Raw genomic sequence first — 27,230 nt, 5'->3', positions numbered from 1 at the left:
AATTATATATATATATATATATATATATATATATATATATATATATATATATATATATATCTCTCTCATTTAATTTCCATTTAGTTTGTTGAACATTAAAATAACTAAAATGTAATAAAAGACCTATACAGACATAATAAATTCAGACATTAATTAACTAAAATTAAAATAGATAACAAATGCAAATCACGACAGTATAGTTCATCAGTAATCCTAAGAAATAACACTACCAAACACACATGCTAAAAACAGCAACTTACTTACACATAGTAAGAAATGGTTATAAAAACTGAAACAGAAGTGAAACAAGTAGTAGTAGGAAAGAGGAGAAATAAAAAAATGATACTTATATCCTTTGCCGGTGTCCCTGCCCGGTGGAGTCGCACGGTAGAGTCGATGGGCTTTACACTCTTCGGTCTTCACACAAGAAGGCCTTCACACGACAACTGCCGCGACCGCTGCCGCGGTAAACAAAGCTTTTTTATACCCATCTAACAAAATACTTATTGAATTTAGCTGGACACACTTTCCTTATTTTTTCACAACAAATGGCCAAGCAAGCGCAGACACTGACAAGATACGCGATACAGAACGAGACCAAACGAGATATCAGTCTCCACAAAGTAAACACTAATAAGACAAGTAAATACACTTATGAGCTACTTTTCACTTCCGCTGATAAAGACTGCTTCTCTCAAAGAGTATTTCTTTACACTGTTTTCTGCTGGTGCTTGAACACACTTTCCTTATTTTTCCACAACAAATGGCCAAGCAAGCGCAGACACTAACAAGATACGTGAGACAGAACGAGACCAAACGAGATATTAATATTATTAATATTAGAATGATTTCTGAAGGATCATGTGACTGGCGTAATGATGCTAAAAACTCAGCTTTGAAATCACAGGAATAAATTACATATTCAAATATATTCAAATAGAAAGCAGTTATTTTAAATAGTAAAACTATTTCACAATATAACTGCTTTTGCTGTATTTTGGATCAAATAAATGCAGGCATGGTGAGCAGAAGAGTATTAAAAAAACATTAAAAATCTTACTGTTCAAAAGCTTTTGACTGGTAATGTTAATCACAGGCTTGTTAATTATTCCTGAATAGTTAATTATTCCTAAATAATTCTCACTCCAGGCTGCTCCAACCACTGGTTAATGAGGTGATAGAATTAAGAAAAATAAGTTTCAATAGACTAACATTTGAAGTAACGGTCGGAAAGTATAACTAATTTGGGATAATGTGAAGTAATCAGCAATCATAGGGTTTATTCATGCTTTTTTATGCCAGGTTGGAATTATACACTGATTTTTTGTAATGGTCTTTGGACCCCCCTGATTTGGCCACCCCCTGGCCACCCCATGTAGAAAACTCTAGCTCCACCACTGTGTGTAATGTTTCTATTATTATATCTAATAAATCATTTTATAGGAAAAATCTGAAACAAAATTGACACAGCAGAGAATATGAACCATAATAAATGATCATGGCGGCAACTTATCGTGTTTCTCTGTTTGAATGATGATCTATTTATAGGACTCATATCAGCTCCACTGCACAAGCATACAATATTGATAATCCGATCCTAGGCGATGTATCGACTCCTGACCTGTACGTTCGAGGTAATTGCCTCAGTCCCTCATGCACATGATTCGGGCTAAAAAAAGCACACGCACACACTGCTTGACCTTTACAGACAAGGCTGTCAAATCAAAGGTTTTACTCTGGGATTGTCACCCTATGCCCGAAATACCATCATGTGTGCTTGCAAGCATTACTCACGTCAACTCCACTGCCCTCCCGCAGATTATAGGTGAGATCGTGCTGGATTTCACTGACAAACTTCTGGGCGTATTCAGGATAGAGACGCAGCACTTCTTGCAGTCCCTTCAGGCTGATGTACTGCAGGTCGCAATACGTCAGTGCTTTCACATTTGCGTTGGTCTTTATCACCTTCTCTTTTGTCAGTGAGTCCGATCCGATCAGGTCCCCCTTTCCTGTTTGAGAAAAACATATAGAAGTTAATTTGTGGCTTACACAGGCTTTGTCATGCAAAATTCATAACTATGCTTTTAAAGTTGCATATGCATGTTAGATCCCTCCAGTATTTTGTGTAAACATGTTCAGACAAGTAAACAAAGACAGAGTGTCAATCAATGCCAAAGTTCTAAGGAAAAACTTTCTGTTCTAGGTTTGAAAATGAGGGGCACACAAGGCAGCATAGAGGCTAAAAATATATTCTGGATTGGTGCAAAGGGACTATGAAGGCAGTGACAAATTCTGAAGTATGCTGAAGTGACAGAGCACTGCATTCTGGGAAGGCACACATTGAAGGCAACTGAGTTCAGCAGCGCTGGGAGAGAGATGGGTGGTAGACCATATGTATATCTTTCATCAAGTAAGCAGGTGTAGCAATTATGCATGGTATGCGAGTGTGTTTGCATGTTTGTACTGTCACGTTTTCAAGAGCTCTATGTATCTTTCTCTGAGATAACATGGCAGAACATAATGGCTGCAGTTTGTGCACCTTCCTTTCTTATTCCTCCTTTTTGTTGCTCTTTTACCCCTTGTTCTCTTCTGCTTTCCTATGAGAGCAAAAATGTAACTGATAACCAAAGAAGCCATGTATTCTGCCCAAAACTATTTGCAAACTACATATCAAATCAAAACAATCTGAACATATAAAAAATAATATGGCAGAAATTTTATTTGTGACTGTTCGGCATGCAAGGTCTGAAGGGATGTTTTCCTGTTCTTGTAAATTCTCGATTTGTTAGTTGATCCAATGGTTCCGTATTTTCACTAAAATGATTACACATGACTTCCATTAGGACCATGAAATTAAAATGGACTATTCTCATATTTTTATGGATTTGTTTTAAAGTGCCTTCACAATCTTTAATTAAAAAAAAAAAAAAAAAGTTCTTATGACATGCGCTTTGGGTCGATGACTGGGTGATAAATCTTGTCCAATGGGCGGATTTCCTCAATCAACCACTCACATGAAACATTCATCCACTCAGTTTGCTTTGCCCTTTTTCTATAATCAATTCCCAGTGAACACAATAAATTCCCACCCCAGATTGTTTTTTTATATATAGTTTGAAAAGCCATTTATTTTGGATACGTGTCACAATAGCAAAGAAAATTTGGTTGCAATGTCCATTTTATCTTGATTTTGTACAGGAACCAATTCTCACTATTAACTAGTTGCTTTTTAGCATGCCTATTGTTAACATATTGGCTGTTTATTAGCACTTATAAAGCATGTTCTGCATGACCATATTCTACATCCCTAATCCTAACCAATATCTGAACTTCCTTATTAACTATTAATAAGCAACAAATTAGGAGTTTATTGAGGCAAAAGTCATAGTTAATGGTTTGTTAATAGTGATAATTGGACCTTAAAATAATCATGTGTCATGTGCTTCTTTGCCCTTAACCTGAAAGTATAACAGAAGCCAGATTTTTATGCTGGTTTATATATAGCAAAAAGCAGTGTGCATAGGATTGTAGCAAGAAAAACAACTGCTGGTAAATTTAAATTAGTTTAAAAAAACTATTAACAGGATTCTTTTGCTAACAATACTGTAAATATACATGAATGAAAAGAGTCATTCAAGATTATATTATAAATATTTATCTTGGCTTTGGTCTTTAAAAGACATAATTAGATATGCAAACGCACGCATGAATCACTCAGGACCTGTCATTGCCTCAATCATTGACTGAACTTTGAAAGGTCAGTGGGAAATGGGGTAAAAGCTGAAAGTGTTTGAACTTTAAGCACCAGGTTACAGAGCTTGACTAGCGTTCAATCATTCAAACATTCAATCCATTGAGATCAATGCATCAGGCAACACTGACATGAGCCATGTGACAGAACATTAACAGGAATCTCTCTCTCCATCTCTCCGTTTCCTTCTATCCTTGTCTCTATATCTGCTCTCTCCTCCTCTCTCCGATTCAGTCTCTCGTTCTCCTCACAGCCCGACAGACTGTAGTTCTACAGTGCAATAACACGTGTAATCTCATTGCGAGGTGACATGAGTCTAGGTGGAGGAAGCTATTTCATGTCACAGCTTTAATTAAGACAAAGACAATCACTCCCACTTCAACCGTAGCTCAGAGACGTCTGTGTGTTTGCGTGTGTATTTATTGATCTGGTTCCGAGAATAAGTGTTTATTGCTAGCTGTCTTGACTAATCGTTTGCTTATATTTAAAGCTTTCTTTTTTTATCAGTCATTGCCAATTTGCTCGGTGTCTTTTTCTCGTGCTGTCTCTCAGTTTTCCTGGCTGTCTATCTGTTTGTCTCTCATTCTCTCTCTCTCCAGTATTCTCCGGAGTCTCCTGTGGATCCTCGGGTCAAGCTGTCAGATAGATAACACCACAGGAAAGTGCCATTATTTTGCATGTGTGCAGGTGGTGTGTTTTCAACATCAAACACAGATCCTTCTAACACTGAACCAAACAGTCTCTCGGTGACAGTAAGTGGACGTGCATGGGAACACAGGCAGGCTATATAATGTGTACCTGAATGTGTGTGTGCATTCATTCACAGCTCTGCTTTTCCTCTTCCTTTCAAGACATAATAGTTCAGTCTTAAAGGTTGTATCTCTCCTGGTCTAATAGTCCATTCAATCTCTGGAAAAGGAAACTGGAAGTGTGAGATTTATATATATATATATATATACAGTCATGGCCAAAAATATCGGCACCCTTGGTAAATATGATCAAAGAAGGCTGTGGAAATTAATCTGCATTGTTAATCCTTTTGATCTTTTATTTTAAAAAAAAAAAAATCACAAAAATATAACCTTTCATTGGATAATAGGAATTTAAAATGGGGGGAAATATCATTATAAAATAAATGTTTTTCTCTAAAACACATTGGCCACAATTAACAGCACCTGGATAGGAGACCTCCTGGGAAAACTAGATTGCTGTTGGAAGAGGTGTTCGTGAGACCAGCAGGGGGTGCTCACCCTGTGGTCTGCGTGGGTCCTAACTACCCAGTAGAGTGACGGGGACACTATACTGTCAAAAAGCACTGTCCTTTGGATGAGACGTTAAACCGAGGTCCTGACTCTCTGTGGTCATTAAAAATCCCATGGCACTTCTCTTAAAGAGTGTCCTGGCCACATTCCTTCCACTGGCCCTTGTTCAATCATGGCCTCCCAATAATCCCCATTCATTGAATTGGCTCCATCACTCTCTCTCCTGTCCACCTGTAGCTGGTGTGTGGTGAGCGCACTGGCGCTGTTGTACTATGGCTGCCGTCACATCATCCAAGTGGATGCTGCACACTGGTGGTGGTTTGAGGAGAGACCCCCCACGTGATTGTAAAGCGATCTTGAGTATTTGCTGCTAAAAAGCTCATTTTTTAGTTTCATCTGACCATAGAAGCCAGTCCCATTTGAAGTTCCAGTCGTGTCTGACAACCGAATATGCTGGAGTTTGTTTTTGGATGAGCTAGGACAATTATTCTTGAAACCCTCCCAAACAACATGTGGTGATATACGTGCTGTTTGACTATTTTTTTTTATGTTTTCTGACCCCAAGGCTCAACTATTTTCTGCAATTCTCCAGCTGTGGTCCTTGGAGAGTCTTTGGCCACTCAAACTCTCCTTCTCACCGTGCATTAGGATGATATAGACAAACGTCCTCTTCCAGGTAGTTTCATAACATTTGTTCTGTTGATTGGAAATTCTTGATTATTGCCCTGATGGAGGAAATGGGAATTTTCACTGCTCTAGCTTTTTTTTTTTAAAGCCACTAATTCGTGAGGCTCAATTATCCTTTGCTGCACATCAGAAATATACACTTTGGTTTTTCTCATTGTGATAGATGATTAAGGGAATTTGGGTTTTGTTTTCCCTCCTATTTATATTTCTGTGAAACAGGAAGCCATGGCTGGATAATTTCATGTTCATAATCACCCTGGAGTGCTCAAAATTGTGAATATGAATGGGAATATACTTCAGAGATATTTTACTCATAAGAATTTCTTGGGGTGCCAATAATTGTATCCAACGTGTATTTGAGAAAAACATTTCATAAAATATTTCCCCCCATTTTAAATTCTAATTATCCAATGAAAGGTTAGATTTTTGTGATTTTTTTTTAAATAAAAGTTCAAAAGGATTAACAATGCAGATTAATTTTTACAGCCGCCTTTGATCATATTTACCAAGGGTGCTGATATTTTTGGCCATGACTGTATATATATATATATATATATATATATATATATATATATATATATATATATATATATATATATATATATATATATCACATCAATAAATAACATTTAAAAATATATATATATTTTTAAATGTATTACCGTATTAATAAATTTTTTGATTCAAATAAATGCCTTGGTGAAAACACTTCTTTCTAAAGCTAATAAATTTAGCGCTGGGCAGCTATTAATCGTGATTAATTGCATCCAAAATATAAGTTTTTGTTTATATAATATATGTGTGTGTGCTGTGTTTATTCATAATGCATATATATATATATATATAAAGACACACATACAGTACATAATTTGAAAATATTTAGATGTATTTACATGTATACATTTATAGTCACATAACTTATATTATATAAATATATTTAATAAGCATAACATATTTTTCTGAAATATATACATGCATGTGTGTGTATTTATATATACATAATAAATAATATATTATGTACACAAAAACCTTTATTTTGGATGTGATTAATCGTTGTGATTAATCATTGATTAAATCGATTAATCCTAGCACTATACATTATGTAAAACACTGTCTAGGTAAGCAGCTCACTAGGTTTTAAAACAGAGCTTTAATATTCAGAGTGAAAGAATTTGTCTGTCTTGTTTTTATTTCCTCTGTACGGCATGTTCTTTTTCCCATTCCTTGATTCATTCCCTCCCACATTATTTTCCATGTGTGCGGAGATCTATGGTTTTTGCCTTCATGTGTCAGTCTGTATTAATAGTCAAAGCACTTTAATAATGCATTGACCATCAATTATTAAGTGTGCAAGAGAGAGGTGGATGTGGCCTAGCGGCACGCCAATATTTGATTTGATCAGAGCAATAGAGTTCAGTCATTTGGAGATAAAGAGACCCACATACACACACACACACAAGAACCTTTAGCACGGCGAGAGCTCTGGCTCATCGTTTACTGTGACCTTTTGAGAGCCTTTATTTCCAGATTAACTGTAGGCGCTGTTCAAGAGGGGGTTCAGATATGACAAATAGTTTATTTATGATGGAAAACTGTAAGCATCTGAATTATTTTTTGTCCTCTGGTATGAAGCAGCTTTTAAGATGCCTTGTCATATAGGAATTAAGTCACAGCATGCATTATCAATATTCCAACCAAAAGTTGGTTCATATGAAGGGTCTAAGAAACAGAGTGTGATGATGTGTGTTGAGCAGCTGCTCCACGCTCAGATGAAAGGAGAAAAACACAGTAAAAGTTTCATAGTCCATCTATGGTCACAGCTGATGTCGTGTAAAAAGCAACAGGAGACACGAACAGAAAGAAAATGCTATGGCAAAGAGGGTCCTGGGTGACTAAACTAAAAGAAAACAGAGGCAGACTACAGAACACAGAGAGACTACAGAAAGGATGAGTTCATTGAAATCCAGTCCTAATACCCTCAAAGACATACGGATGATGTTTGTGACAACGCTGCATTGATACATCTCAAACAGGACAGCATTTGTTCATTACACTGGCCTATACGCTCTGGTGCATCACATTAGATAAGGATTATGAAGAAATGAAGGTGGTTCTCCCTGTTCCTGTGTATGTTTGTGCAGCAACAAACACTGTGTACAGTTTCTAGATCTAAAATACATATTCATTTGACATTTGTATCTTCTACAAAACAAATCTTATCCCATTCTTATCCCAGAATATATTTTTTGTTTCATCAGGTTTGGAACAAGGGTGAGTTTATAATGACAAATTTCATTTTGGAGTGAAATGCTGCTGTTAAACACTGCAAAACAAAAAAATAAATAAATAAGGCATATGTAAATATGTATTTTAGCTATCATTCACATTTAGGTTAGGAGATGCTTTCTTATCCCAGCAGCTTATCAAGATTCCTTCTGCTAACAGCTGAAGGCAGATCCGCCTGCTGTTATCTTGAATCTAGAAGCTTCCCAGCAAGGTTTTTGGGAGGCCATTGTGCTGTGTACAGCGCTCATGAATCCCTTCAGATGAAGCAGAGAGGTGAGCACTTTTTTAAATTAAATTACCCACAGACTGGCAATGATTTCCATTTGAAATAAAACCCTGGGCTTTTATTTGATTTTTTTCTTCCATTTACTTGTTTTTCCCCCTGTTATTCATATTATTATATGCATGTGTTTATTAGTACATTTTTATCCATGGGCTTGTAAAGTGAACTGATTACTGCTTCATGACGCACTGAACGGTCCTATGTAAAATAAGCCATTAGGAATAGCAGTAAAGGCTATTTATCACTAATGTATGCATCTGTTGTGGCTACTTTCAGAACCATACTTTAATCTGTTGATTTATATTTCAGTTCATGTCATTTCACATGAGGCACAGATTTTTTGTTAATGAAATCAGACAATTTTAATATAGACCGGGGTTAGTTGTCACAATGGCTTCAAATATCTAGTTAAAAATAGACAGTCATAGATTAGAATAATTTTTGATATTTTAGTATGTTGTGTTTTTTTTTGTTGTTGTTTTTTTCCTGGACAGTAATAGCTGAAATGTACAATATCTCTTTGTACACATTTAAAACAACTGCTTTTCAAAAATGAAGAAATATTCTCTTGAGTGAAAAGCGTGACAAGTAGCTCAGGTGTCATTGTATTTCTTCATTAACCTATTGAGTATTTATCTAATAGATGTCCTCACGGTATACTGTACAAGATCATGTGATTCACAGAAGAAAAAAGACATTTACATGGAAGTTATCGCTGATTCTATTGTTATTTTTCATCAAAAGTAACTTACAGGGCAGTTACTGCAGCAACCAGTAGGCTAATTGTCTCGCTGAAGGACACAATAGGTCATAAAATCATGAATTCTCATGAATACTACTGGGTTTCACATCTGGGCTGTTTGCCAAGCTCATTAAGATCTACAAAACCATAAAAAGCACTGGCCTTTTCTAGTGCAGTGCATGGAGAGATATTCACACATTTCCAAAGATTTCAAACTCCAAACTCCTGCTCCAAACACACAAACTATTTATTTTTTTAAATAAGCCCGAAGGATGTGATTAGCTGGATCAGGTGCGTTTAATTAGGGTTGGCGCTAAACTCTGCAGGACTCCGGCCCTCCAGGAATTTAGTTTGACACCCCTGTTCTATACTATACTAGTATTGTGTTGTTAGCTTAGCAATATGCTAAACTCAAATACCTCAAACTGTGTGAGTCGACGAGCCTCCTGTGTGCTTTGAGCGTTTTATGTGTTAATAATATTGCATATTGTTGGGCCTGTACAGTTCATGGTAATATTACATAAATTTTATTTCATTTTATTTTGTATGATAAAAAAACAGGTAGTGTAAAATCTACATCCTGAATTTAAAACCTTCATGTTGAGCATGCATGCACTTATGACAACTTGACCCCAAAGAATTAATTAATTACAGACCAATCTTGAATCTCCCTTTTCTGTCAAAGATATTAGAAAAGGTAGTATCATCACAACTATGTTCCTTCTTAGAGAAAAATTATATATGTGAGGATTTTCAGTCAGGTTTTAGACCATATCATAGTACTGAGACTGCTCTCATTAGAGTTACAAACGACCTGCTTTTATCATCTGATCGTGGCTGTATCTCTCTATTAGTGCTAATGGATCCTAGCGCCGTGTTTGACACTATCGACCACACCATTCTTTTAAATAGACTAGAAAATTATGTTGCCGTTAGAGGAAGTGCACTGGCATGGTTCAAATTGTACTTATCTGACCGCCATCAATTTGTGGCAGTAAATGAAGAGGTATTATACCAATCACAAGTGCAGTATGGAGTACCTCAAGGCTCAGTACTTCGCCCCTTACTTTTCACGCTTTACATGTTACCCTTGGGAGATATCATTAGGAAACATGGTGTTAGCTTTCACTGTTATGCTGATGATACCCAGCTCTATATTTCTTCGCGACCTGATGAAACTTACGGAATGTACAGGTGCTGGTCATAAAATTAGAATATCATGAAAAAGTTGATTTATTTCAGTAATACCATTCAAAAAGTGAAACTTGTATATTAGATTCATTCATTACATACAGACTGATATATTTCAAATGTTTATTTCCTTTAATTTTGATGATTATAACTGACAACTAATGAAAGTCTAATCAAAAACTGGATGACTGGCAATTTCTTACTGCTAAATTATTGGACCAAAACCTTTTTCATGTAATAACCTAGATCACTGTCTAATACTTGATGGCTGCTCTGTAAATTCTTTGTCATCAGTTAGGGACCTAGGCGTACTTTTTGATAGCAATCTTTCCTTCGAAAAACATGTTTCTAGCATTTGTAAAACTGCATTTTTCCATCTTAAAAATATATCTAAATTATGACCTATGCTCTCAATGTCAAATGCAGAAACATTAATTCATGCATTCATGACCTCGAGGCTAGATTATTGTAATGCTTTATTGGGTGGTTGCTCTGCACGTTTAATAAACAAACTCCAGCTGGTTCAAAATGCAGCAGCTAGAGTTCTTACTAGAACCAGGAAGTATGACCACATTAGCCCGGTTCTGTCAACACTGCACTGGCTCCCTATTGAGCTCTTATCGCATTATAGTCCTTCACGTCCGCTGCGATCTCAAAACTCTGGCAATTTGATAACTAGAATATCAAAATCAACTGTGGGCGGGAGATCGTTTTCCTATTTAGAGCCCAAACTCTGGAACAATCTACCTAACACTGTTCGGGAACTAGACACACTCTGTCAGTTTAAATCTAGATTAAAGACCCATCTCTTTAACCTGGCTTACACATAATACACTATCACAATTCTATAATTCAAATCCGTTAAAGAATTGTTAGGCTGCATTAATTAGGTCAACCAGAACACTTCCCAAAACACCTGATGTACTTGTTACATTGTTTGAAGAATGGCATCTACGCTAATATTAGTCTGTTTCTTTCTTATTCCGAGGTCACCGTAGCCACCCAGATCCAGACTGTATCCAGATCAGATAGTGGATCAGCACATAGAGATGACCTCTACAGCCAGGACGCCACAGCCATATCACCCTGCAGCCCAAGACCGGTTGCCCACTGAAGCTAAGCAGGGTTGAGCCTGGTCAGTACCTGGATGGGAGACCTCCGGTGAAAACTGGGTTGCTGTTGGAAGAGGTGTTAGTGAGGCCAGCAGGGGGTGCTCACCCTGCGGTCTGTGTGGGTCCTAACGCCCCGGTATAGTGATGGGGACACTATACTGTCAAAAAGCACCGTCTTTCGGATGAGACGTTAAACCGAGGTCCTGACTCTCTGTGGTCATTAAAAATCCCATGGCACTTCTCGTAAAAGAGTAGGGGTGTAACCCCGGTGTCCTGGCCAAATTCCCTCTACTGGCCCTTGTCTATCATGGCCTCCTAATAATCCCTATACACTTGATTGGCACTATCACTCTCTCTCCTCTGCACCTGTAGCTGGTGTGTGGTGAGCGTACTGGCGCCGTTGTCCTGTGGCTGCCGTCGCATCATCCAAGTGGATGCTGCACACTGGTGGTGGTTGAGGAGAGACCCCCCCCACATGATTGTAAAGCGCTTTGGGTGTACAGCAATACACAATAAAGCGCTATATAAATGCATCATTCATTCATTCATTCATTCATGAGCCCCAGAGACTGATCCCCAGTGAAGTCCCTGTCTCCAAGACGGCCATCGGGACAAAACCACAGGAACCAGATAAGTCCTTTGCACAATCTGATTCTGCTTTAGCCTAGATTTAAACTGCTGATTTTGTCTGACCAGAGGAGAATGACACTATTTCGACAAACTATTTCCCCGTCTAAATACTGTAATGCTGATATAAAGCCACCCAGCTTTATATCAAGCCGATGTTAAGCTGCTTTGACACAATTTGCATTGTTAAAAGCACTATACAAATAATATTGACTTGACTTGATTTATGAGGTTCTATTTCAATTAGAATGTTGCCTTAAAGGGATAGTTAACCCAAAATTGAAAATTCTGTAATTAATTACTCACCTTAATGTCGTTTCAAACCTGTAAGACTTTTGTTCACCTTCAGAACACATTTAAGATATTTCTGATGAAATCCAAGAACTTTCTTACCCTGCATATACAGCAAGGGAACTACCACAGTCAAGGCACAGAAACATAGTAAGGACATCGTTAAAATATGGAGGGTCAGAAAGCTCTCGGATTTCATAAAAAAATCTTAATTTGGGTTCAGAAGATGAACAAAGGTCTTATGAGTTTGGAACGACACAAGGGTGAGTAATTAATGACAGAATTTCTATTTTTGCGTGAACTATCCCTTTAAGATGTGGTCACACATTAGCAAAATTTCTACGTAATTTTAAACTTTTAAACCAAGCAGCATTCTATTGGTCAATGTGAATTTGTGTTACCAACTTGAATACAAGTCAAATCGGTGTGGGGAACATGTTCACACTTGAGTGAAGCTTCTGACTGCACAAATTCTGACTGAAATTACTGTTTTCTGCAGGTGAAAATCGCTGAACAATGGTAAATGTAACCTCACATTTAGAAGGTAGCTGCTTAGACAGGCAGCACACTATGTTTTGGCATGTCATGTATTGGCAAGCACATTACAGAAACCACACATAACCTCATCATCAACAGTAGCTGAATCTTGCAGATAATATATGCATTAATATGCATAACAAGGGAAGACCATTAATGAGAAAATGAAGCCAATGTGTGTGTGTATAATGGGGGAGGGGGGATAGTTACTGTTCAATAGACTTGAAACTTATATTGGAATCCTCCCTCGAAACAACAAGAACTAGATAGTGGGAGGATGAGATTCGTTGAACAAGTGTGTGTGTGTATGTGCGCGTGTTAAGGTGCTTTAAAAGAGCCATTATTTAGCTCATTTATAATTTCTGAATTATGTCAGAAATTATACAATGATATTAATGGATAGTGTGTGTGTGTGTGTGTGTGTGCATGTGTGGGCAGTTTTTATTGTATTGGCCTGTCTCAATATCACACAGGAAGCACAATTAATAGTGACAGGTAGGAGGAATTTAAATGGGCTTTGAAATTGCTGTGAAATTGTAATATAGGAGCCATTGAATAAGCCAGCATGACTGACACACAGAAATGCATTTGCACGAGCTGTATAGTGCTTGAAATGGCTTTTGAGTCTGAATGTAATTGATTTGTTTGTTTTCAGTTTTCCACAGTAAACACCATTTTCTACCTGGTTACCTTGATCAGGAAAGTACTAATAAAAAGTGGGCCATTTTAGTGGCACCAAATGGAATTGCAATCCGTTTTTTTGTAAGCCAGCTGCCGTAGTGTTTAAAACTTGTTTAAAACACAATATACAATTCGATTGTGTGTGTGTATGGTGAATTCAGGTAAATTGGGACACATTTTCCCATTGAGATGACTAGGAAAAATTGCAGAATTACCTTAAATGATCTCCTGAACCCTAATCTTACCCAGTATAGCCAGCACAGTGTTGTCCTTGAGCACTTCCATGGAGCCTGAGCAGACAAAGTAGATGGCCTGCAGAGCGTCACCCTGGCGAATGAGGAACTCTCCTGGAGCACAGAAGGATGTTTTGATGATGAGCGACAGCGAGCGCAGACACCCTCGACTGGCCGATTCAAACAGAGGCAGCTGGAGCAGCTCTTTATTCAGGTGCATGGCAATATCAGCCCGCAGTTCATCTGGGAAGTCTTTCAGAAGCTAAGAGAGGACAAAGAAATCTTTTATTTGAAGTACTAACACTTACTTTTACTTCTCATTCTTGAAAAGCATAAAAACTTTCGATTTACGGTTGATCGTCAAGTAAACAAGTGCTGTAAAGAAACTGTAGATCAGTCTTCTACTTAGACTTTAATGGGAGGTGAAATTGATATCAAAGCAAAGAGACGGTTATGAGTTATGTAACGAGAGTTTTGAATTGGGCTCATTAAATACATTGTGCGCTTCAGATGGAATGTCTTGTTTATGAGCAGATCAGCGTTACGGATGAGATAGTGAATGAAAGGCGAATGGAAAGAGAAAATAAATCAAATAATAAAAAGATATGAGGGATTATAAAACAGAATGAGAGATAAAAAGAGAGCATGGTGAAGTGAAAAGAGAATAAAAAAGGATAATACGCTTTAATCTTAGACAGATGCATCAAATCACACCAGTGATAGCAAGAAGGCCAATAATAAGCAACGCAGATTGGAATCAACTGTTATAAAGAAAAGGAGCTAAAATTACATAAAATATAATACTATGAGCATAATATTTAATTACAAGCGCTTATTAGATTTCCTATATTTTGGCCTGTAAGGCTACGGGTCAACGGGAGATCCAGCATAGAGAAATGATGAATGTGAAAATGCATTGTCTGTAAATGTTAAAAACATTTTCTCCTGGAGGTCATGGAATATCGAATGAATTTTGCCAAAGTAGCCAAGTTAATAAGATATTTTAAAATAACAAGCTACTCTGTACTCAATAATTATGATTTTACTATCAAAATAGGATCAGTAGGATTTTGTTGCCTTTTTGTTGCTTTATTTATTTATTGCCAGAGCAGGTCAAACAGTTGGATCTTTAATTACACACATATATATATATATATATATATATATATATATATATATATATATATATATATATATATATATATAATTATTTTTTTTTTTTATTTTTTTTTTTCATGAAAAGAGATACGTATTGCTTTGAATGAGTGCACCTCAGAAGAGGCACATCCTAAATACAGTACATTTCTGTGTCATATAACATCAACATTCCTTAAAAATCCAATTTTATATTTAATAAATCTGTATATTTAATTTTGAAATTTTGCTGGAAAACTTCCCAAAATTTTAGATAAAATGTGTCAAAACTTTGTCAACAGAAAATCGCAAATCCCATAGTAAACAAATGAAAATTAATCAACGCATACAATTGTTTGACCTCCTGAGATTGAAGATCATCAACAGCTTCTGAATGTTAACTGACCACAAGCGGAAAAAGAGAAAGAAAAAAAGTATACTATTTATGAAAAGTGCCAAGAATTTAACAAGTTCAACAAGTGTCAGAGATACCGATCCTCTCAGCATCAAGACACCAAGAAAACCCAACAAGTGTTCAACAAGTACTGTAGATCAGAACAGCAGTTCAAATATAAGCCCTACATAACTGAGTATATTATCCGCCGTACAATTGTTCGCGCATGATTTATAAATTGTAAACTTGTTTTGACTACTGATTCATTTGTGCACACAAATTATTGAAAGTACATGTAAAAGTACTACCTCGCTGACATCGATGCCATTGTTGACAGACCATGTCGTCTGAAAGCACTCCAGCATGCGCTGCGCGAGGGCCTTGGGAAGGCGATGCACGCGGATGAAGTCTTTGAGGTCTTTGGTACGAGTGTGATAGAGCGAGCGGCGCGAGTACATCCTCTGGATAATGGCCGTCACATTACCGAAGACCGCAGCGTGCATGAGTGCTGGAGAAAAACACAATAAACAAACATTCCAGGTGAATTTCATAATTCATTTGAACAATGACATTGTTGTGCTTTATCCTCAGATAGATGCACAGTGTTGCCAACTTAGCGACTTTGCAGACCCCTTTGGCGACTTATTTCCCCCTCTTCAAAAAAGCGCCTAGCACAAATGTTTAGGGTTTGCCCAAACCTTATTTAGTTTCTGAGGCTCGTTGGTACTGCCGCGTGAGCGCGAGGTCTTGCTGTCCCAGCACGCCTGCACACCTCTCTCTCTCTGTGCGTCTGCATTGTTCAGCAAGCGGCGGAGAGGAGCAGCGCTTTCAGTTAAACGCTGATATTATGCTGCTTCTCTAATTTGACATGTAAGTATAGCCCAAATCACTGCACAGCTATTGTCATTGTCTTATGTGTATTTGATTTCATCAGATTTTATCAGGATTTTTGTGCAGATTAACATATTGGAAGGGAGAGCTTGTTATATAGTCTTAATGAGTCGCTTTTCAGTCACTATTTCATATTCATTCCATTGTCTGACAACAGAAGCAGTAAAATAGCCTATATCAATAAAAACAGTTGTATTGAGAATTTAGCTACATCAAAATACAATATGTGGGCACAGAGAGGCAAGCAAATGTAATAATAAATGTTCATTTTGCATGTTCAGAAGTGAGCTACCCTGTTGTACAACAATGTAAACAGGTTTGTGTAAGTAAATTGCTCAGTGCAAAGAAAGAGAAGTAAAGTTTTTTTTTTTTTTTCATGTGTCTAATAGACATGAGCAAGTTCTTTAAAAAACATCTATGACCTTTGAAACATGTCTAGTCTTCAAGCTTTATGTTGAATGTGGTTTCAATAATAATAAACACATTTGCATAAAGCATCCATATTTGTCCATGCCCATGTTGATTAGAGTATTAAAAACTTGAAAAGTATTAATTTAATGTACATTTAGAACAAATAAAAGTTGTGATTAATCACGAGTTAACTCATGACAATCATTCGATTAATCGCGATTAAATATTTTCATTTTTATTTGTTTTATTTATTTGTGTGGCTAGGGTCTCAAATTAGACGCTCAGGCCCTAGCTCGGCCCGGCCCGTGTCCGAGAGCTTGACAGAATTACCAGCCCGAGTCCGACCCGAGCCTGTCTTTTTTCCCCCTTCTCCCAAATCAGATTATACTGTTTCAGCTATTAAAATAGTTCAGTTTTGTATGTAATGGCAAAGTGATTATATTTCGTTTCGTTTTTTTATTAAGTTCATTTAGAAAAACGTTTGGATCATTTTGCGGCAGACCGGCAGGCTGATCATAGCCATGTTTGATCAATTTAGCCTTCTCCAATCATCACGACTTGCCTAAAATAAAATCTATACATATACTAAAACAGTTCAAGCATATAACAATGTTTAAACGTTAAACCTAAATAAATGTGTGCTGCATCAGTAGTTTGTGCGGAGAGGAAGCTAAAGCGCAGGACATGGAGGCACCAGCGCAATCAATTGCATTTTTTTCCAATGGAAACAACTTACGCCGTAATTTTTGCTCATAAAAGTAAGAGTAAGACATCATTCAGAACTGTAAAGGGTCTACTTTTATTTGCGCTCTCTTCGCTCTATCAGTACAAGACATGCCCCCCTGCTGATCACCATTATTACACCACTACACGTGTTTTGGGACTCGGTCAGACACTGCGGTCAAAAGTGTTTTTCCAAAATGGCTTAGTGCATGTGGCCTGGCCGCCACTACTTAGGCTAATGTACATAGTGGAAACCCTGATTTATCCTCCGTATACTGATGTTGCCTTTCGTAGAGACAGTGAGGGGGACGGATCGGGTCACTATGAATCTGGTCATGTCATGTCCAGTCATGCCCCCCCCCCCCCCTAGTGCCGAAATGCAGGGCTCTAGCGTTCCTCTCAGTAGAAGTGACCCCCCCCCCCCCCATCGTCGTCCCTTAGAATCGTCCTAACCCCACCTTACGGCGCCGAAATTATTGCAATATAAAAGTATATCTAAAAACTTTAATGTTAGGTGGGATTAATCGCGATTAATATATATAATCTTTTGCAAAATAATCAAGGAAGTTGTTTGTGTACCTTCTTATATCCCTATACACTTTTAAGGCTCAGTGGAGGAAGTGTAACCCACTAAAGGTTTTATAAATATGATAAAGGCAGAATTATTATATAAGTATTAACATCTGGCTGTGTTAACATTTGTTTTAAGATCCATCAGGCATTGTCTGATTCCACGTGGTCAGCCATTTACAGAGATAAATCAAGCCATTTACACATGGTGTTAACATGCATCTCTGGTAAGCTAATCACTTTTTTATCAGGAGGTCGCTTACTAGCAATTTAGGCACACCCAGCTAGCAAAATGTAAAACCATTTGAATTGCAATGATGGATTTTCCTTCTATGTTGTACATCAGGATGCATTCAAATGCAATATACAATCTTTGTGATTACCACTTGTGATCCAATCACCCGAGCCAGATTTTATCAGGAGTTAATGTTTAGTCAATTAGTGAGAAGTGGAGCAGTTTTAACATCTTGCTCCAGCCTGTTTTCTTTCTTATTTCTTTATTCTCGGTGTCAGTGGACTGCATGCTAATGGTTTGCAACGCAAATCCTTTTCAGTTTAGTTTCCTCTGCATACATTATGTTCAGTGCAACTGTTTTCACTCCACCAAACTATATAATCTATTTATTTAACATTGTGAGCTTTGCCAACATGAGTGTAAACAATCAAGAAGGATTGGAGAGTACTCATGGAGTGCTAATTGAAGTCTACATAAATTGTTGCGGAAATTGCACGCCGCTCTTCTGTTCAAGAACTGCGCTCAACATAAGTGGCTGCACCTGGGTTATGTGCCTTTTGATGAGCTTTGTGATGAAATCCATGAAAGTCTTCAAATCAGGTGAAATAGGGCAACGGAATTATTAAAAGCTAATAAAACCTGTTTCAACCACCTGATTCCTGTTGGAAGAAGAAAAAAGAGTTATCTTGCTGAATTGTCTCTTCAAAACAGGATTGAGATTATATGGAGGCTTTTTCTTTATTTCTGAGTTTCAGTGTGGTCTCAAACTATGCAGCCAATATGATCGCAAACATTTCTCATCAAATTATTCCAATACCAAATTATCTGAGCAGTAGTTCCCACATGGATTTTATACCTTCTTTCATAAACAGAGGCACTTATTGAAGAGGCACTTCAAAAAAGGCTTATTCCTCAAATACTGCACACTTCGGTATCATTTAATATCAACATTTCTTAAAAATCTAGTGTTATATTTAATACATTTTGTATAATTAATTTAGATGTTAAGCTCATGTTTCTTGCTTGAAAATTGTTCACACAGTTCAAAATAAAAATGGTTAAAACTTTGGCAATAGAAAAATTGCAATCCCAATAAAAAAAGTATGAAAAATTAAACAACTCATACAGTAGTTTGACTCCCTGAGGTTCAAGACGATTAACTATTTCCAAATGTAAAGCAGCTCTTTCACTGACCATTAGTATTATTTATTTATTTTTTCCAAATTATATTTTTAAGCATATTATACAATATTACTTTATGTGACCTTGCAAATTCACCAAGTTCTGACATGTTTTGAAATTAACTGAATTAAACTGAAATGAAGTGAACTGAATTAAACATACTCTTACTGACAAATTTTTGTTTTATTTCTCCTAATGGACTTTGGGAGAATTCTGTTATTCACTCACTCTCATCTTGTGTATGATTTAAAATATATTTTGTATAGTTGGTTTTGTCCAAAGAAATCAATTGGATCCATAGCAAATTTGGTCCCAACTGAATTTTATCATATGGACTTAGGGTTAGGGTAGAAAGAAAAATATATAATCTTTACATGTTTTACATATTTAGAGTTATGTAGAATTTTCATTTTTGGCTGAACCATCCCTTTAAATGAAACATAACTGAGAAGTTAATTAAGTCTAAGCTAAACTAAGCTAAATTTAGCAAGTTTAAACTATGAAAGTGTAGTGTCTGAGAAGTAAAGGATTCCTCTGGTATGGGTGGTACACATCATGTTGTTGTCATGCATCTGGTCTATGAACTTCCGTTAACTCTCCACCAGAGGTCACTCGCTCACCACATGGACTCTTGCACCACACTAACTGTTGCACGCCACCTCAGACTACAATTCCCATCATCCATTGCACTGATGACACACAGATGATCGCACTGATCACACACCCTACATAACCATGGACTTCCTCTTCCTCTCTGCCGAGTATTGTATTGCATTTATCACTCCCCTAGTGTTAGCTGCCTTACCGAGCCATTGTGTTTTTCTGTTTAGTTGTAGTATTGTTCTGCATTTATAACTCTCCTAGTTTTAGCTGCGATACGGAAACCACTCATAGTCTTGCCTTGTGTGTTTTTCTAGCGTTTTGATTCTTGCCCGTGTTTCCTGGATTTACCCCTTTGCCTTGCCATTTGGACTCTGTTTGCACCTCTCTTGGACTACTGCTCGTATACCTGGATTATCTCTCTGCCTTGCCCTGTTGGATATTGTTCGCCGATCGTCGACTCTCGCTAGATTGCTCTGTGTCTTGCCCGTACCATACCTGTTTGCTGTTGTTTGACCCTGCCTGTTTATTGACTACGTTTATAAATAAAAGCTTGTACGGTCACAAAATGGCTGCGACAGCGGATCCCGATCGCAAAATGGCGGACACAACACCACCCCGTCATGCCATTGCTGCCAGTCATGAGCCAAGTCAAGTCACCATTGATCGTCGTGAGTCTAGAGACGTTTCAGCTGATCGTCATGAGTCTCTTCATGTCACCGCTGACCTTCCAGAACCACATCACGTCACAGCTGAGCAGCCAGAGTCTTGTCATGTCCTGTCTGTCACACCCAGATATTCAAGGTCAGTCCCTCAGTATCCTAATCTGGTATGCAGTGTGAGGGATGCACCACTGGTGTCAGCACATGCAGCTGGTATCCCCAAACCAGCTCACTTTAACCCTCCTGTTCCTGCACTAATTTCCCTGTCCGAAGGGCTTCCCATGATGGGGATTGCTTTGTTGCGTTTGGGCTGCGTACACCACCTCGGAACTGCCCCAGGCGATGGCACCCACTGCAGCTTCTCCAGAGGTGGCGGCACATGCTGCAGAACCTCCCGAAGCGGCGGTGCTCGCTTCAGCTCATTGTATGGTGATGGCACCCAGCAATGTATTCTTAGCCTGTCATGTCACAGTCAAAGGAGCCGTTGATGAGCACTGTACCTGTCCGGTTACTGAACTCTACCTGTTTCCTTATGTTACCACTGTAGAACCTCCAGAGGTGGCGGCGTCTGCTGCAGAACCTCCAGAGGTGTCAGTGGTACCCTCCTATGAACCCTCGTCCTGTCACGGCTATGGAGGCCATTTATGAACCCTCGTCTTGCCCTGTCACGGCTATGGAGGCCGTTTATGAATCCTCATCCTGCCCTGTCACGGCTATGGAGCCCGTCTATGAATCCTCATCCTGCCCTGTCACGGCTATGAAGGCCGTCTATGAAACCTCATCCTGCCCTGTCACGCTATGGAGGCCGTCTATGAATCCTCGTCCTGGCCTGTCATGGCTATGGAGGCCGTCTGTGAATCCTTGACCTGCCCTGTAGCGGCTATAGAGACCATCTGTGAACACTTGCCTTCCTTTGAACTGGCCACGGAGGCCATTAATGAACCTTCTTTTTCCCATGTCACAGCCTATAAACTGTTGCCCTGCCCTGAGTCAGCCGAGGAGGCTGGTTGTGAATTACCAGTCCCATCAGACACAACTGAGGGGGTGGGTGAACTTTCTGACTGTTGCGTTGCACCTCTAGGGGCCGTTTGTGAGCTCTTAACCCTGCCTGTCATGAACTCAGAAACTATAAATGCACCCCATATCTGTCCCGTTAACCTTATCACTGCCATGGAATCCTTAAATGAACTTGTGTTCCCTGCCTGGGTCCTTGAGGCCACATATGCTCTGCTTGTCTCTTGTGTCTCAGTTTTCCCTAGGTCCTAGTCTCTGCCAGGGGTCTCTGCTCCGCCGTGGCGGGCCTTAGTGGTAGGATTTGGTGACAGATTGATTCAGTGTGCATGTATGTGAGTGTGCATGGATTCAGCCATCCTCATTTGGGCCTCTTAAGTGCAACGAAGCCTGTGTCTCTCTCTTTATGGCCCAGAGGACATGCCTTAAAATTCAGTCCACTGTCATAATACCTCCCTCGAACCCACACGGAACACATGCAGCTGAAAAATCATTGCAGCTGTCTCAGCAGATAACAAGTCGCTCCATTTCTGTGGCAGTCAAATCCCGACAGTCAGGTTAAAAGAAACTGGCTAAGAGTGGCCAACGTAAGCCACCTTCTTAGATAAACAGGTTAGGAGGTATAAATGATGTAAAAAAAAAATCCTCATAAATATTCCAACCAGGGGCGTAGATTACGCGGGGGACATGTCCCCCCCACTTTTTATAAAAAGTAAAGTCGTCCCCCGCACTTTTTCATTGGACAGTTGTGTTCTCAACATGTTGAGGTTTTAATGGAGCAATGTGTATATAAATGCAGAATGATTTAAAATTCAAAAAGACAAGACAATTTATACATGACGTTTACGTTTCCATGGCAATCAGTCACTCAGTTTGTGACGTCACGACATGCCCAGGCTCGCTCCCGCGCTGTATCCATCATTCATTAGAGGTCGAGGTGAGTTGAAAGCGGCAAGAAACTCTTCACTCCTTTTTTACGAAGAAGTGAAGCAGCGTAAGTTGTCATGTGGGATCCGAATAGTGTTGCAAGGTTTTCAGTGACTCTGCCTATTTCTCTTGCTGAATAATTACCCAGTTTTGATGTTCATTATATGGAGGGGAAAAAAGCTGCCTGGACAAACATGCACTTATTTATTTTCGGTGTATTTTTCCTCTTTTGTAACGTCTTTTATTTTAACACGCATATATGTTATTAGAACCCTTCAAATAAGAATAAAGATAATGTTGAACTGAGATTTTACAGCGTTTGCAGCATTGTGACACTCTGCCAATTCTACATGATGTATTTCAATCAAGTGTAGCACTGATCAGATACAGGGTCGATCTTCATTTAGGGCAGCTCTGTCATTAGTGCACTAATTTGACGTTTTTATGTGTTGTCAAGAATGAACAAGAAACAGTCAGCCTAGGTTTGTTAGCAGAATCAGGACGACACACAAGAAAAACAAACTTCACAGCTGAGAAGAAATGATAGAGTGGCTTTTAACACCTGGCTGTTTTTACATTGTATAAAATCTATTAATACACAAGCGTTTGAATGATTATATATGGACCAATCATAGAAAATAATTAGTCAAATATGGAAAAATAAAAAATAACATTAGTATGATGAACAACTTCTCAGCTATCATTTTTAACTACAGTAGGTAATTATTAGCTTGCATATTGGTTGTTTATTAGCACTTAAGCACATATTAATTCTGTATTCTGCATGACCATATTCTGCATCCCATAATCCTAAACTTAACAACTACAACGACTACCTTACAAGCTATTAATAAGCAGTGAATGAAGAGTTTATTGAAGTAAAAGTAATAGTTAATAGTGAATATGTGTTTATCATTCTAAAGTGTTAAAAAATAATTTAGGATACAAATGATTGGTTATTGTCCAGCAGTGTACTTAATGTGTTATTTTCTTCTGTATGTCACTATTCCCTGTATGTACATGTTTCAAACACCACTTTATTTGCTATAGACAGAGGCAGAAGTGAATTCACAGCTGAGAGTGAATGAGGCAGAAAGTTTCAGTGAGGCTTCAGAGGTAAAGATTAATTACAGCATTGTCTATGATAAGATATTTCTTTTAACATTGAGTAATCAGACTAATGTATAATAGAACAGAATAAAGGAGTATGTGAATGTGCAAGTATCCATTACTGTGTGCCATGTACTGTACATACAACACACACAAAATACAATCTGAAATATGTAAACAACAGTACCCTTATAAGAACATCTTTGTAACTTATACTCAAAAAGGTGCTATTAGTACCTTAGAATACCAATATGTACCGTAATGACTCTTGTACCGTTTGACTTATATTTCACTGCTGGTTATACTCTGTATAATGGTGTATGTGACGAACAAAAATCTTGAATCTAATGTACAACTATGAAACTTTTTGGGGTAAATAAGGTGCAAAGATGTCCTTTTAAGGGTACTGTCCCAGTGACAAGCTGTTGTATTTCTTTCTTTTTCTTTCTTTCCTACTGTTTTATAATCATATATAATAATATAATCAAAGCATATTAAGCAAAAAGGTATGATTAAAAATAAAACCTGTCAATTAGACAAGGGTTAACTGAAAAAAAAAAAACAGGTATAACACTAGACATTCCGTCCCCCCCACTTTTGAAATGATGGCTACGCCCCTGATTCCAACACTAAGGTTTTGAACCCGACAAATGAAGACACACTGAATTAAAATTTTCAAGTCACTCGTTTTGCAATTACATTTAAAAGCAACATGTCATGAGAAAAATAGGATGTTGTCCATTAACAAAATTGGTAAATACAGGAATATGGTTGAAGATTCAGGGGTTGTTAAACGATGGTCAATAAATCTTACCTTCCCCTGAGGAAATGTGTTAAAGATAGAGATAATCAATAAGTAGCTAAGCTTAATGAATAACATGGTCAAAGAAAATGTTGGTGCTCTAAGAATGGAGCCCTGTGGGAAATGTAGTTTAAAAGTAAATGAGGTCAGATGGTTTACTAAAACCTACTCCAATAAAGCAAATGCACCTCTGTGTCTTATCTTATGAAGAATGCAGTCCTTAGGGAAATTCAAGAAGTCAATAGGAAGTTTAGACCTTGGGGAAAATGCAGTCGTTAGTGCACTTTTTGTGGACTTGCAGTCTTGTAACCATCTTTTGCATGTGTATCTGAAGTGTACACAATTCTAGGGAGTCCCATCTGTAATTTTAGGGTTGAAATGGGTGCTCACGAGTGCCCCCTTTTGTTTTGTTAAAATTAGCTGAGCGGGATTCTACCAGAGGGACACAAATACACTTGTCCCTGTATACATGAAATTCACATCATCCTCAAGCTTCAAGATTTCATAATCCTGTTTAGACAGACATTCCTGTTAGAACCATAATTCTACAAAATTCTCACTAACGGATTATCATTATGGTTTCCCAAAATTCTTATACCAGAATGCTGACATTTAAAAATTTTAAATCATGGAACATTTTCTTTACTATAGTTAGTCTAAAAAAATATTATTTAAAAAAAATATTATTGGGTTGAAGATATTACCTGGAATTACTGTTAACTGATGCCTAATTGTCAAAGTTTTCCTTATAGGAAAAGTATAGTCTTCCCTTATACATACAATAGTACTCATAATCCTTTCCAGTGGAGTACACTACCATTTAAAGGTTTTGGGGTCTTGAAAACTCAGCTTTGCCATTGCAGGAATAAATGCCATTTTACTATGTATTCAAATATAAAGTTACTGTGAATTGTAATATAATATTTAACAGTATTATAGTCTATACTGTATTTCTGATAAAAAAAAATGCAGCCTTGGTGAGCATAAGAGACTACTTTCAAGAGCATTAAAGTGTCCCTATTATGGATTTTTGAAAATTACCTTTCGTGCAGTGTGTAACACAGCTCTAAGTCAATGAAAACATACTGCAAAGTTTTAAATCTGAAAGTGCACCAAGTATAAAGTTATTGTCTCTCAAAAGAAAGAGTCGACTCTGAATTATTGTCGTATTATATTGTTTTTAAAACGAATCGCAAGCCGCTTCATGTTGACGTCAAAATGAAACATTAGCATATTGGCCGCCCACTCGTTGGCCTTTTGGCATTAGTCTGAAAGAAAATGTAAATTCATTCTTTGCCACTAGGTGCTGCTTAAATATCGGTTTCCCTGGTAACGCTGTACATAAAGCAGCACTGCTCTCACAGACGCTGTTTTATCAGGCATTACAGGCATTGTGCAATGGAAATGAGACCAATTGGACAAATCACCACAGATTGCATGCTTGTTGTTGGGGACTCCCAAATCCAGAATATGAACCCTTCATTACACATAATAGGGGCACTTTAAAAATCTTTCAAACAGTAACACCAAACAAGTTTAAAACACCAAACTTTTAAACAGTAGTGCATATAGATATTTTAAACTGATCAAGAAAAAGAGAACACTTGAAAAAATAAATTATCAATATTTAGAACACAAATCTGTACATCCATGTAGTAAAGCATTATGAATCTAAAACTCAAAATCATTTAAAAATTTGTAACCTTGTTTTCTTGCACTTACCTCCAATCAGCATGGTGCAAATAGAGAAGATCTTCTCCGAGTCAGTATTGGCTGAGACATTGCCAAAACCCACGCTGGTCAGACTGCTTAAAGCGAAGTACAGTGATGTCACATATGAACTCCGAATTGAGGGCCCGCCTCCCAGTACGGCTCCAGTCTGTCCTGCATTTGAAGTGCCCGCCGGCCCTGCTCCCGTTGTGTTCCATTGGCTCGAGTTCCACACAGACTCATGTCCCACCAGATCAGTGCTGTTCCACTGGCTTGAATTGACCACCAATCCATCCAAGATGGTGGGGCGCAGCGAATCAGGAATGAGGGATGCAAGAGGGGACAGAAAATAGGGGGTGCCCAGACGTTTACCCAGCTCATGCAACCAGCCTATGAGAAAGAGAGAAAATTTACTCAATTGGCATATGTTTGGACCTGTGAAATTGTCTATAATGTTCATAATGTGGTGATTATTCTACTAATACATTTCTTCCATGTTTGGCACTATAACTACCTAAAAAGCAATGATTTGTCACTCCAAAAACTTTTTCCGTGAGTGCATGGCCACTGTCCAGGGTTCTTAGGTCACTGTCAGAAATGAGTAGATATAGAGCAGCTGTCCCTGTCCATGGTGCTGAATCTGAAGCATTTTGAATATCAGTTGGTTTGCAATAGGCTGAACTTTTTCCTGGAGACTCTACTTTTGTTCTCTGTGAGACTGGTTTTGTACATTTTCTTTTCTCTCTCTCTTCTCTCCTTGCTTGTTTGTCTGTAGGTGTCTAGTTTGGAGGTAGTAGAGGTACTATATGTGGCATTAGAAGTGATATTTTTCAAGAGAACCAGAAAAACTGACACAGACACAGAAAGAAGTGTGAAAGGTCAGAAAGGTAATGAGATTGAGGGGAAAGTGCCAGAGAACCTTTTGCTAGCAGTTGTCGGGGAAAGTTTGATACACAATCACACATGACAAAACCTCTTTCCCAAATACACAAACAAACACTCACTTCTCATTTACACAGAGAGCAGCTTCAGTTTACATGACCTTTCTCATGCACACAAACACCAGAAATCTGGGTCATTCCTTTCCTGACATATATACACATCCAAAGTCTTCCCTTTGTTATCTGTAATTTGTCTGTACGTGCTAATAGGCAGAAAAGTGTCCTTCATACATGTTGGACACCT

At 38.0% G+C, this 27,230-nt stretch overlaps 1 protein-coding gene across 1 annotated transcript in view; it reads right to left on the bottom strand.

Annotated features, from left to right (window-relative positions):
- LOC306876760 (voltage-gated delayed rectifier potassium channel KCNH8-like) overlaps nucleotides 1-27,230 on the bottom strand; it is a gene marked incomplete at its 3' end in the record, with an annotated part of 134,542 nt that overhangs the window by 11,890 nt on the left and 95,422 nt on the right. The window contains exons 8-11 of the mRNA XM_079428160.1: nucleotides 26,058-26,435; nucleotides 15,520-15,719; nucleotides 13,696-13,945; nucleotides 1,795-2,009 (exon numbers count right to left, since the gene is read on the bottom strand). Coding sequence (XP_079284286.1) covers nucleotides 1,795-2,009; nucleotides 13,696-13,945; nucleotides 15,520-15,719; nucleotides 26,058-26,435 — 1,043 coding nt within the window. The remainder of the gene's footprint in view (nucleotides 1-1,794; nucleotides 2,010-13,695; nucleotides 13,946-15,519; nucleotides 15,720-26,057; nucleotides 26,436-27,230) is intronic.

The sequence above is a fragment of the Barbus barbus genome (genome assembly GCF_936440315.1).
Source record: "Barbus barbus genome assembly, chromosome: 11".
Lineage (NCBI taxonomy): Eukaryota > Metazoa > Chordata > Actinopteri > Cypriniformes > Cyprinidae > Barbus > Barbus barbus.
This window is presented reverse-complemented; position numbering and strand designations above follow the sequence as displayed.